Source organism: Salvelinus namaycush, chromosome 21 (genome assembly GCF_016432855.1).
Source record: "Salvelinus namaycush isolate Seneca chromosome 21, SaNama_1.0, whole genome shotgun sequence".
Lineage (NCBI taxonomy): Eukaryota > Metazoa > Chordata > Actinopteri > Salmoniformes > Salmonidae > Salvelinus > Salvelinus namaycush.
In genome coordinates, this window is record NC_052327.1 from 21,441,868 (window position 1) to 21,457,100 (window position 15,233).

General features: G+C 38.2%; 1 protein-coding gene across 2 annotated transcripts in view; it reads right to left on the reverse strand.

Annotated features, from left to right (window-relative positions):
* The window catches only part of LOC120066174 (DET1 homolog), a 33,720-nt gene extending 24,003 nt beyond the window's left edge, over positions 1 to 9,717 (reverse strand). The window contains exons 1-4 of one of the 2 annotated variants that reach the window (XM_039017352.1): positions 9,468 to 9,500; positions 8,929 to 8,992; positions 5,594 to 6,384; positions 5,106 to 5,459 (exon numbers count right to left, since the gene is read on the reverse strand). In XM_039017352.1, coding sequence (XP_038873280.1) covers positions 5,106 to 5,459; positions 5,594 to 6,322 — 1,083 coding nt within the window. In that variant the 5' untranslated portion in view covers positions 6,323 to 6,384; positions 8,929 to 8,992; positions 9,468 to 9,500. Of the gene's footprint in view, positions 1 to 5,105; positions 5,460 to 5,593; positions 6,385 to 8,928; positions 8,993 to 9,467 lie in introns of both variants that reach the window. The other variant, XM_039017353.1, reaches the window with a different exon arrangement.
* Positions 9,718 to 15,233: the final 5,516 nt, after the last annotated feature.

Genomic DNA, 15,233 nt, shown 5'->3' on the forward strand with positions numbered 1-15,233 from the left:
TGTTCATTGTTCATTTAGTATTGTTGCAATTGTCATTATTACAAAAATGTGTGTGTGTGTATGATATACATATATATATATACATACCATTTTTTATTTTTTTATTGGCCGATTAATCGGTATCGGCTTTAAAAATCATAATCGGTCGACCTCTACACTATATATACACACTCACTAGACTATATATACACAACCACTAGACTATATATACACACAATATATACTCACTAGACAATATATACACACTATATATACACACTCACTAGACTATATATACACACTCACTAGACTATATATACACATACTCACTAGACTATATATACACACTCACTAGACTATATATACACACATATATACACTCACTAGACTATATACACACACTCACTAGACTATATATACACACACTCACTAGACTATATATACACACTATATATACACACTCACTTGACTATATATATACACACTCACTAGACTATATATACACACTATATATACACACTGACTAGACTATATATACACACACACTCACTAGACTATACATACACACTATATATACACACTCACTAAACTATATATACACATTCACTAGACTATATATACACACTATATACACACTCACTAGACTATATATACACACTCACTAGACTATATATACACACACTCACTAGACTATTAATACACACTCACTAGACTATATATACACACTCACTAGACTATATATACACACTCACTAGACTATATATATATACTATATACACTCACTAGACTATATATACACACACACTCACTAGCCTATATATACACACTATATATACACACTCACTTGACTATATATACACACACACTCACTAGACTATACATACACACTCACTAGACTATATATACACACTATACACACTCACTAGACTAAATATACACACTATATATACACACTCACTAGACTATATATATACACACTCACTAGACTATATATACACACTATACATGCACACTCACTAGACTATACATACACACTATATATATATATATATATACACTCACTAGACTATACATACACACACACTCACTAGACTACATATACACACTATACACACACTCACTAAACCATATATATATATATATATATACACACACACTCACTAGACTATATATACACACTCACTAGACTATATATACACACTCACTAGACTATATATACACACACTCACTAGACTATACATACACACTATATATACACACTCACTAGACTATACATACCTACTTACTAGATTATATATATACACACTCACTAGACTATATATACACACTCACTAGACTATACATACACACCATATATACAGTCACTAGACTATATATACACACTATATACACAAACTCACTAGACTATACATACACACCATATATACACACTCACTAGACTATATATACACACACACTCACTAGACTATATATACACACTCACTAGACTATATATACACATACTCACTAGACTATATATACATACTCACTAGACTATATATACACACACTCACTAGACTATATATACACACTCACTAGACTATAAATACACACTCACTAGACTATATATACACACTCACTAGACTATATATACACACTCACTAGACTATACATACACACTATATATACACTCACTAGACTATATATATACACACGATATATACACACTCACTAGACTATATATACACACTACATATACACACTCACTAGACTACATATACACACTAACTAGACTATATATACACACTATATATACACACACTCACTAGACTATATATACACACTCACTAGACTATATATACACACTATATATACACACACACACTCACTAGACTATATACACACACACACTATATATACACTCACTAGACTGTATATACACACTCACTAGACTATATATACACACTCACTAGACTATACATACACACTCACTAGACTTTATATACACACTATATATACACACTCACTAGACTATACATACACACTATATATACACACACTCACTAGACTATATATACACACTCACTAGACTATATATACACACTATATATACATACTCACTAGACTATATATACACACTATATATACACACTCACTAGAATATATATACACACACTCACTAGACTATATATACACACTCACTAGACTATATATACACACTCACTAGACTATATATACACACTCACTAGACTATACATACACACTCACTAGACTTTATATACACACTATATATACACACACACACACACACACACTAGACTATACATACACACTATATATACACACTCACTAGACTATATATACAAACTATATATACACACACTCACTGGGACTATATATACACACTATATACACACTCACTAGACCATATATGCACACTATATCCATACTCACTAGACTATACATACACACTATTTACACACACACCATGAACACACTCACTAGACTATATATACACACACACACTAGACTATACATACACACCATATATACACACTCACTAGACTATATATACACACACACTCACTAGACTATATATACACACTCACTAGACTATATATACACACTCACTAGACTATATATACACACTATATATACACTCACTAGACTATATATACACACTCACTAGACTATATATACAAACACTCACTAGACTATATATACACACACTCACTAGACTATATATACACACTCACTAGACTATAAATACACTCACTAGACTATATATACACACTCACTAGACTATACATACACACTATATATACACTCACTAGACTATATATACACACGATATATACACACTCACTAGACTATATATACACACTACATATACACACTCACTAGACTACATATACACACTAACTAGACTATATATACACACACTCACTAGACTATATATACACACTCACTAGACTATATATACACACTATATATACACACACACACACTCACTAGACTATATACACACACACACTATATATACACTCACTAGACTGTATATACACACTCACTAGACTATATATACACACTCACTAGACTATACATACACACTCACTAGACTTTATATACACACTATATATACACACTCACTAGACTATACATACACACTATATATACACACACTCACTAGACTATATATACACACTCACTAGACTATATATACACACTATATATACATACTCACTAGACTATATATACACACTATATATACACACTCACTAGAATATATATACACACACTCACTAGACTATATATACACACTCACTAGACTATACATACACACTCACTAGACTATACATACACACTCACTAGACTTTATATACACACTATATATACACACACACTAGACTATACACACACTCACTAGACTATATATACAAACTATATATACACACACTCACTGGGACTATATATACACACTATATACACACTCACTAGACTATATATGCACACTATATCCATACTCACTAGACTATACATACACACTATTTACACACACACCATGAACACACTCACTAGACTGTATATACACACACACACTAGACTATACATACACACTATATATACACTCACTAGACTATATATACACACGATATATACACACTCACTAGACTATATATACACACTATATATACACACCCTCTCTAGACTATATATACACACTCACTAGACTATATATACACACTATATATACACACACACACTCACTAGACTATATTTACACACACACTATATATACACTCACTAGACTGTATATACACACTATATATACACACTCACTAGACTATATATACACACTCACTAGACTATATATACACACACTCACTAGACTATATATACACACACTCACTAGACTATATATACACACTCACTGACTATACATACACACTATATACACACTCACTAGACTTTATATACACACTATATATACACACACTCACTAGACTATATATACACACTATATATACACACACTCACTAGACTATATATACACACTCCCTAGACTATATATACACACTATATACACACTCACTAGACTATATATACACACTATATATACACATTCACTAGACTATATATACACACTATATATACACATTCACTAGACTATATATACACACTCACTAGACTATACATACACACTATATACACACTCACTAGACTTTATATACACACTATATATACACACACTCACTAGACTATATATACACACTCACTAGACTATATATACAAACTATATATACACACACTCACTAGACTATATATACACACGATATATACACTCACTAGACTATATATACACACTCACTAGACTATATATACACACTATATACACACTCACTAGACTATATATACACACTCACTAGACTATACATACACACTATATACACACTCACTAGACTATATATACACACTATATACATACTCACTAGACTATACATACACACTATTTACACACACACCATGAACACACTCACTAGACTATATATACACACACACACCATGAACACACTCACTCACACACTACATTGACATAACACAAACGCATACCGATAACACACACAGTACACACACTACACTCATAATTTGCTGCTGCTCTGCTGTTCTATATTTTACTCTCATCTATCCTGATGCCTAGTCACTTTACCCTGCCTTTATGTACATATCTACCTCAAATACCTTGTACCTCAGCTTATTAATATGGTACTGGTACTTCCTGTATATAGCTCCATTCTTGTGTATTTATTTGACTCTTCTTGTGTTAATATTTTCCCCCTCGGAATCGTTGGGAAGGACTCGTAAGCAAGCCTTTCACAGTAAAGTCTAAACCAGTTGTATTCGGCATGTGACAAATAACCTTTCATTTGGTTACTAATCAACAGTCCCCTTATATAGGATATAGAATAACTAATTCAATAAATTGCAGACAGTGTATTTCCAGATAGAGGAAACAGTGTAAAGCCCTACCATTATACAGGTGGGACAGGCCCCCCTGCCTAGCTCTGTTATCCCCTGCCTAGCTCTGTTATCCCTGCCGAAAATAATTTGGTTGCAAATTACCACTAGAGATCCTTAATTAGGTGTACCTGGGAGGGGTCAGTGACTCGCAGGGTGACCACATCCTCGCTGGTGTATTTAATGAAGAGGTGGTGCTCATCCAGCAGCTGTATCTTCCACATCCTCAGCTGTCTCAGCTGGTCAAAGAACTGGAAGAAGCGTCGCTTGGCAGTGGCGCTGCCGTCCTTCTCAGCCCGTCTCCACAGGTAGACTAGTAGTCTGTGCTTCAGGGAGTTGATGGTCTTCTCCTTGTAGAGGCGGGAGAAGCCTGGCTGGCCCTCGGCCTGGGCCTCAGTGTACACCGCAGACAGAGTCAGGAGGTCGTCCTCGTAGCAGAACCGACCGATGGTCCGCACATCCAGAAACAACCCCTCTGATGTCACCTACAGGATGACATTAGAACTATAAAAACATTCATTTAATTTCATAAAAACATTCAATCAAGATGGTTTAACGTTATAATCTCACTACCAGGTAAGCATAGGGTACAGAAGATGAGGCAGGCTGATATATACACCTGAAAGACATGGATTGTCTGCTGCTGAACAGAAAGAACAGCCAGTATGTTACGGTAGAGGTAGAGTCCCTGGTTGTGCGAGAGGATGATCTTGTCACACTTGAAGGACCTGGTGTCACAAAGCCGGCCAGTGTGCAGGTCAATGACGTGCAGTGAGTAGTCCTCCAGAGGAGAGCGGGGGTTGGGAGTCACAGACTCGTTGTTGCGGTACACCTCAAAGAAGTGTGGAGAGGGCTCCTCGGGCACGTAGACCGCTGAGCCCACGATCACATATCGACAGTCATCAGTGAACAGGCTGCACTCTCGGTTCAGGTGCTCTCCATTGGAAGCCACGTTAGTGACGTGCAGGAGGGAAAAGAAGCGCTCAAAGAGGCGACCACGGATGTTGAGGGAGCGCTGGTCATTGCCGTTGGCCAGGGTCTCCCCATCCTGCCCCAGCAGCAGATCCTCCGCTGCATGGCAGCCCTGGTACTCATAGATCTCCAGGGAGGTCTGGTCAGAGGAGAAGGCTATGAAGCAGCGTCCATCTGGGGAGAACTTGCGTAGGAAGCAAGGAGGCTTCTCTACATTTACCACAGTGAAGTTTGGGAAAAGGTTCTGGTGGAAGCAGCGCCCGCGGTACCAGTGGGCTGCAGCCCGGCCAGAGAAGATCCGCCGCCGCTCCAGTCGATGGACCACATTCTGGTTCTGGATGCGCCTGGGTTTCAGAGTCGGGGAATCATCTTCCATTGTTTGATTGTTGTCAACTTCCACCAACTGGTAGCTACATCACACATCTCTCTATATGGCAACTAGTTAAAAAGGTAATACAAAACAATTAAATCAATACACAATTAATTTGAAAGTGCAACAGCTTGTGAGCATTGTCATATCACACAGGTCATGTCTAACTCAAATTATTTACATCAGGGGTGTATTCACTAGGATCCAATCGGAACCATCGGAAGCAAACAGAAGCAAAGGAAAACGAAAAATGGAGGAACCTACCCCAATCTGTCCAATAGAATAGGTTTCCATTGCAAATCATCATGTTTTGGTGCAAAATGTTTTGCAATAGTGTCCGACTAATGACTACACCCCTGGGCTGCCCTTAGTTCGATTTAACGCTACATTTCGTGACAGTTTGTAGTACTGAATGACACATTTCCCCAAACGGCGTGCACCGTTTTTCAACAGTCTTTGAAGTACATTTGCTCCCATTTGGTGGATGTGGCAAGGTGTGATCATTTGAAATTTCTAAACTCCTGGTCATTCTGTATAGTACTGTTTCTGTTTAATTAAACTTTGAATATCGTTCTGTCGTACTGAACGCACCCCAGGTGTAATGTTGTTCACTAGCTACAGATTGTATGCCTGATAATGTGATTTAACCAAAGATTTGTGGTGTCCTTTATTGGCTGTTACAGGAAAGCCCCATACAAACCACCGCCATAGATTTTTTTAACTAACCTGTTCTTGGCGATACTTTTTTCAACGAATCGAGAATGAAGTATCTTAGAAATGTCAGTTTCCAATTGCAGGTGGTTCTACAAAAACCATAGAAAACTCAGAAAGATATTAAATCCATGTTTTTTATTGTGTGAGATATGTCTCTTGTATGTGTGTAGATATTTGTTTTGGTCGCATTGTGACACGCACACATTTACTACACATGGCTGTGACGCATAGAAAACGACTACACCCTAGTTCCTGCAAAGATGCTGGGAAATGCTAGATGTGCAGCAGCTAAGATGGCGAGGAACCTCCTTGGACGGTACAAAATATGGATTTAATATCTTTGAGTTATCGCTGTTTTTTTTAAAGCTATAGCGGTTGTTTATAATAATATTTTGGTGGGTGCTTATATTTATCCAACTACACATGTACAAGTGTGTATTATACACGTGTGAATTAGAAATGTGTTTTTGCATATCCCAACTCTCCTTGAGTGGGGTCACAGCCAGGGTCTGCCATTATGAATGGCGACTTTGGAGGGCGACTTGAATGAATGGCGACTTTAGGGCCTTGCTCAAGGACACATCGACAAATGTATCACATTGTCAGTGAGGAGATTCGAACTAGGAACCTTTCGGTTACTGGCCCAACGTTCTAACGCGCTAGGCTACCTGCCACCCAGTAATGGTCACCAAAATGATTTGGTTATATCACATTATCTAGCGTACAATCTGTAGCTAGTCATTCACTAGCCCATTCATAGACGCTAACTATACTAAACAAATTTATAAACGCAACATGTAAAGTGTTGGTCCCATGTTTCATGAGCTGGAATAAAAGATCCCAGAAATGTTCCATACGCACAAAAAGCTTATTTCTCTCAAATGTTGTGCCCAAATTTGTTTACATCCCTGTTAGTGAGCATTTCTGCTTTGCCAAGATAATCCATCCACCTGACAGGTGTGGCAAATCAAGAAGCTGATTAAACGGCATGATCATTACACAGGTGCACCTTGTGCTGGGGACAATAAAAGGCCACTCTAAAATGTGCAGTTTTGTCACACAACACAATGCCTCAGGTTGAGGGAGTGTGCAAATTGCATGCTGACTGTATGAATGTCCACCAGAGCAGTTGCTAGAGAATTGAATGTTAATTTCTCTACCATAAGCCAGCAACATCTTTTTAGAGAATTTGTCAGTACCTCCCACTGGACTAAAAACCACAGACCACATGTAACCATGCCTGCCCAAGACCTCCACATCCAGCTTCTTTACCTGCGGGATTGTCTGATACCAGCCACCCAGACAGCTGATGAAACTGATGAGTATTTCTGTCTGTAATAAAGCCCTTTTGTGGCCTGGCTCCAATGTGGGTGGGCCTATGTCCTCCCAGGCCCACCCACTGGGGAGCCAGGTCATGTTAAATCCAGAGATTAGGGCCTAATTTATTTATTTAAATGTACTGATTTTCTCATTAACTGTAAGTCAGTAAAATCAGAGAGTTAGCGCCTATTGATGAAGGCATATATCTTCTTCTTGCGCTAAATGTTAACACACATTGCTTGCGGTACGGTTTTGGAAACATAAGGAACGTATCTATCATATTAACGATAAATAATTTTAAAAAATTAAAAAAGGTTAAATCACTACAAACCTTTAATAAATAAGGCGCGTCGTCGCCTGATTTTATAGTAAGCCTTGAGCACATGTATGCCGCGTTCAAAACAACTGAGAATAAGGAAAATACGAGGTCAAAATCATGAAGACAGTGATCTTCAGGTTGGAAAGTCGAGTTGGATGACCGTTTAAAACTATTATCCCAGTCGGAGTTCGTTTTTATCAGAGTTCCCAGTTGTGTTGAACGCGTCAGTAGAAGGTGTGTATTTCATGCCGAACCCTACCTTGAGATGACGTAGGCACATTTTCGTGACTCTACATCACGATTTCAATGGTAGAGTTGAACCACTAGGGGTAAAAAGAACTAGATTTACTCATAAAATACCAACATATATAACTTTTCCAAAACGAACTGTCAAAATAATAACCAGAATTTACGTGTTTCACTATAACCAAACTTGAAACATCTCGTGTTCGATTAAAAACGTTTTGAAATGCATAGTTATAAATATAATGAATAGAACGGACGAATCATTTATTTGAATGGGTAAACCCGTTCAATTCATTCTATTTCTATGCATTTAATCCTACCCGTTAGGCGAAATCGAGATAGATACAGTAACTGTTTTAAACTGGGCCCTTTTCTCCTTACATACAAACTAACGTTAACTAAACAGTCAGAACTAGCTCGCTTGTGTTCCATATTTTATGCCACGGCACAAGCTTCCCGAATCACTACCTAAACATTATTTCATTTGAAGCAAGTCATAGGCCGTTACAGAGCCAGCAGAATTCATTTTCTAACAACAATAACGTTACTCACCTGTTGCTTGCTGTGCATTTGTCAAGCCAGTAACGTTATGCTATCTAGCTACAAAATCGATCAGATTATCAAATGCGGGAATAACGTTTGTTAGTTACAGTCTTGGGGCAGGCAATAAATGCGATTGTGTGGCAAGCTTGGAACATTTGTTCTGAACATGAATCGTGTTTTCTCAACACTGTTTCACGTTGTTAGCATTAGATAGATAGCTAGATAACAAGCTAAGAGAGAGCCATAAGCAGCAAGAGATGCATCCTCTACGGTGGAACTGTTCCTTAATCCTCACAGCGCCACGGCAAACTCAGGTTGAAAATAGTATCGCATCACGTAGACGCCACACTTGACCAAAGGGGAGACTCAAAGGAAACTGACCTACACAACGACTAATCAAAATCCAAAACGTACTTTAACCTTAACCAAACCCTTAACCCTGATCCTAACCTAGTTTTTACCAATTCTGAAATTAAATATTGGTTTGCAGGTCAGGAGTGTCTGTATTAAAAATACGAACTGGTAGTAAGCCTGTAGCTATTTAATGAAACAACCTCACTCACAGATTCCTGATTAATTTTGTTTAGGACTTTTCCTTGCCATGTGACCTGATCAATGACCTGATCAAAGTTTTTCTTGGTCTTGGTGCACTCCTGTCCATACTAGTAGATCAAATCATCTGAACCCATTATAAAGTAGTGTATAGAGAGAAATTGAGCTTAATTATTAAATTGTCTACGAAGCCCAAAAATGCATCTTGTTCTTAAGACTCCAATATTGGACAGAAAAAGCAGAAGGAAGGACAACAAAAGAAAGCCCTCATGCTTGGCCTTGAGAGCATGATAATGGACCTATGTGCAATTATCCCTAACCCACGTGTCTCGTAGATTTACACGTCGTTAATTTCCAGTAAGAGTGTGCGGTGAACACAGAAAGATATTGCTAAAAACAGTGTCAAGAAAAATTAAATAGTCCACTTTTCAAAGTACTGCAGTTTTTACCATGTAATGCAATGTAGGCCTTCTGTGGTATTTTTTTGAATAGCCAATAATAATAGCTGGTGCTCTACTACTCTACTAGAGGGGATGTGTGTATGTAACAGTATAACTTTAAACCGTCCCCTCGCCCCGACCCGGGCGCGAACCAGGGACCCTCTGCACACATCAACAACAGTCACCCACGAAGCGTCGTTACCCATCGCTCCACAAAAGCCACGGCCCTTGCAGAGCAAGGTGCAACACTACTTCTAGGTTTCAGAGCAAGTGACGTAACTGATTGAAACGCTAGTAGCGCGTACCCGCTAACTAGCTAGCCATTTCACATCCGTTACATGTAGCCCATCAATAACTTCTTCAGGGAGAGTATCCTCTCCCACACTTTTCTTTTGAGTTTTTGTTTATCAACTCATTCATTTCTAATATCCCACACCCCTTTCACCTCAGCTTTTAGCAGCTGTTTGCAAAGTATGATTTGGGTTGAGAAAAGGACATGGCAGAAGGGGTATTCAAACACTCTTGGGCTACTCTGAAGGAATACAGGGATAGAGCATACATACGTAGGATCTTAATTTGAGCCAGTTTGCTACAGCAGGAAAATTATCCTGCAACAAAAGGAAATTATGAGTTATTATGAATTATTATGAGGATTATAATTGATGGCCATTTTTGTAGGGGTTGATGCGTTTGTCGTTAGAGCAAATCAAGGCTGAAATTGGAAATTACAAACTTTATAAGCCTTTTTAAAACTCAAATACACTACGAGTTTGCATTTCCTGCTGGGCAGAAAAATTCCTATCAACAAAAGACTGATCAAATTAAGATCCTACATCTGTAGATCCATTTGCTTCCTTCATACACTTCACAGACACATGGAGGCTGTAATTCTGTGAGCAGACTGGGATAAGGACGAGAGACCTCAAGGGACCATTTCAGAGACTTATGTTTACCAGCTAATGGAAAATAATCACATATAAAATAAATGTAGACCTGTAGAAGCATATAGGAGTCTAGTACTTTTGAAGGAAAATTACATGTGTTGATAGTTAATAATTGTAAATTTCTTGTGTCAATTATTCCATCTAAATAACATATTTGCAAAATTCCTCTTGAAGCTGAAATAGCAGTTTTAAAAGGTTGCTCTTCGTACAAAGAACAGGCAGGCATGCATTGTTTTACCATTTTTGTATGCCTATGTCACTAAAAGGTTGTATTTGACATTTTGGAAAAGCTTTTAACTTTACAAGGCACAGTAAATTCACCGGCATTATAGAATGCTTTCTGCGTAACTCTACCCACCTGAACTTTTCAAGTCTTTGTGAATTTCTGCTTTTCAGAGAAGTTACAGCGTCCTCATATGTTAATTTCAATGCATCAACTTTCAGTAGTTTAACATGCAAAGAAATTAAGTAAAAGAGAATGTTACAAACTACATCAGTTACTTGGCATGCACACAGACAATCAGTTCCAATAGTACAACTCTCTATTAATTTCATATAGGAGAGCATTACTTGGTTTTCAAAGGAAACACATTTTGTTGGATGGCTGTCATTATTGGATGATCATTAATCATTTGGAATGGAATGGAAAGCCTGCAGAATTTTCTTATTTGGTGTCAGGATAGTTGATAGTATTAATTGTTACATACTATTATCTATTTACAGTAGTTACAGTATTTGATTATTTGGAATACAGTCATAAAATATTTATAATGAAATGGAATTCCAAATGTAATTTGTATGTGGTCACGTGTCCATGACATTTTAATATTCCTGAATTTCATTTCACCTACTTACAAAAGTACTTTCAGAACCTGCAGCTTCAATTTAACATTTTGTGTTTGATTGATTCTTGAATAAAACTGCATCACAGGACATATTTATATTTCTGAATGTTTTTCAGAACCCCATTTCCCGGCTGAACATAGTGTTTAGCCCCCCAAGCTCCATCCCTGTTCTCGTATAATGGGGAACCCTACCGCTCAACATTCCACATTTTCAATTTTCTTCAAGTATGGCATGATTTTAAAGGCTGGTTTACCACAGAAATCTCTCAATGATGAATTAATAATGTATTCAAAGTAAAGAGGAAGAGAAGGAGCACAGCCATATAGGATGTAGTCATGCCTTACTTGTTGGCACATTTATATGTGTGTTTGTGATTAGTATCATGTGTGTGCTCGTATGATTCATGCTATAATTAAGCAATTTGGCCCGATGTGGTGTGGTATTTGGCCAATATACCACGGCTAAGGGCTGTTTTTAAGCATGACGCAACGCAGAGTGCCTGGATACAGCCCTTAGCCGTGGTATATTGGCCATATACCACAAACCCGGAGGTGCCATATTGCTATTATAAACTGTTTACCAATGTAATTAGAACAGTAAAAATAAATGTTTTGTCATACCCGTGGTATATGATCTGATATACTCCGACTTTCAACCAATCAGCATTCAGGGCTCGAACCAACCCGTTTATAATCTCAAACATGAAACTCTTTAGAGTGCTATTATATCCAGTTAGAAGACTTTCCTGTTTTTCTTTATAGTTATATTTCTATCATTGATTTTCACTTTTACATCTTCCTATGATTAAGCTTTTAAGAAGCACATAAGGACTGTTTGCAGTGAAGAACACAACAGGCGAATGCCAATACTTTTCTAGCAAGCCTTGGAGTTCAGGTCAGCTGGGGATGGATGAGAAGTTGGGGAAAGAAATTAGCCCTAAAAGGAGGCAGTGAGAGGTCAAGCAATAGTGCCTGGCTCTGGCTGAGCTACCCTCTTACCTCTCCTGGAAAGCTAAGCGGGCCTCAGTGAGGGACGTAACCGTTGCGCATGTCCGTGCCGCAACTTCCCCGTCGATGTAGAGAGTGAGAGTGGCATTTTTGCCCTTTCTGAATACGGCTGAGAGAAGAGTGATGGGCACTTTTCTGTTACTACTTCTCTGCTGAGTGTAGGCTTGAAGACGCATTAGTGCAACTGGAACTTGTCCGTCTATTGCACACTTCCACTCTGACCCCAGCAAGAGTTTGATGTGACTATCCTGATTGTTTGCACTCTTTCCCTTTTTCTTTAAAAGTCCTCCTGTCTAAAAGTCTAGCAGTAGGCCCTGCTTTGCCAGAAAAATGATCCCTTGTTTGTAAGTATTAACCTGAGTCGAGGTCATTATCTGATGAGCGCAGTTACCTGGAAAAGAGACACCTTGTGTCAGGTGTTCAGGGCTTCTTGGTGGGTCAGGGGTATGGTTGAACAGATGCTCCGTCTCACTGAACACAATGAATTACTTATAGGCCGCTTAGGCAAACAAGGAATTATTCTGCGCAGCTTTGCATAACACTGATATGGACATCTGCTAGTGCAACTTTTGAACTTGGCTGCTCTTTAGCGATAGGTAACCAAACTCTTATCAGTTGTGCTGTAGTGCTGTACAGCTGATTAAAACCATTAGATGAAGACTAACCCCCTTTGAATAAAAACAACATCCCAACAACCCCAAATTGACCCCCATGGCTTACTAAACCTTGTTAAATGGATATTATCCCTGGCGTGAAGACATTTCTATATTAAAAGCATATTGTTGTTGTCAAACATGTTGTATCCTCATAACAGGAGCCCTGAAACCACACAGCACTCTGTTCCTGAAGTATTGGTTGTTATATTTCATTATGTAAGAGGCATACACATTCCACTCAGAATGATATGACCTTGTATCTGTAAGGGAAAACCACAAACCCTAGTGTCTAATGGTCTATTGACTAGATAGAAAACACTACACTCAGGAGAAAAACATGTGCTATCTAGAACATTAAAGAGTTCTTTGGCTGTCCCCATAGGAGAACCCTTTGAAGAACCATTTTTTGTTACAGGTAGAATTTTTTTTGATTCCGTGTAGAACCCTTTCCACAGAGGGTTCTACATGGAACCCAAAAGCGATCTACCTGAAACCAAAAAGGGTTCTACCTGGAACCAATGGGGACAGGCGAAAAAAAACATTTAAAACTTTTTTGTTAGAGTGTACAGACACTTACAGACAGAGGTATTTTTCCAGTATCCCTATATACAGCTAACTGCCCTGATACTTAAAGATGTAATTGTTCGGTAGCTCTGTAAAATGGCCCAGCCTTGTGAATCACACACAATAGAGCCATTGTGAGGTTTCAGTGGGGCCTCAAATACATGTCAGAATAAAAAACGGTCTTTACTTGCATTTCAAAGGAAGCATTTGTCAAGATACAGTATGCACACACACCTCCATGAATAAACACCATCACATGCACACACACGTGCACGCGCGCACACACACACACACACACATGGAGACACACACAGAGACACAAATAGAATGAATCAAGCATTTCAATCATTTTTGAGTCTGGGAAAAGAGCACAATAGTTCTCAGCACAATGGGGTAGCACATTTGTGTCTGAAAATACACCTGTTGTACAATTTTTTTCTTCAAAATCATGGACAGGTACAATGGCAGATTCTGCTTTTGCAGCTGTCATCTGCTAAGTTGGTCAAATCCACATAAAGTCAAATCTAACAACATTTTTCAATTTCTTTGTTGAGCATAGACAGCAATTTAGTCCCACTTATTATTGCAGTGAAGGAGATGGTGCTGACTGGGAGAGGCTCTTTTTACGAAGGATTCTGACTAAAAAAGACACATATAAAATTTATTGGGGGGGGATGGGAGGGTTGTTGTTGGTGATCAAAATACAAGGCATTCAAATAGCAAATGACATGCTAGGTTATAGCATTGTTAAAAGTGCCTAGTTGCT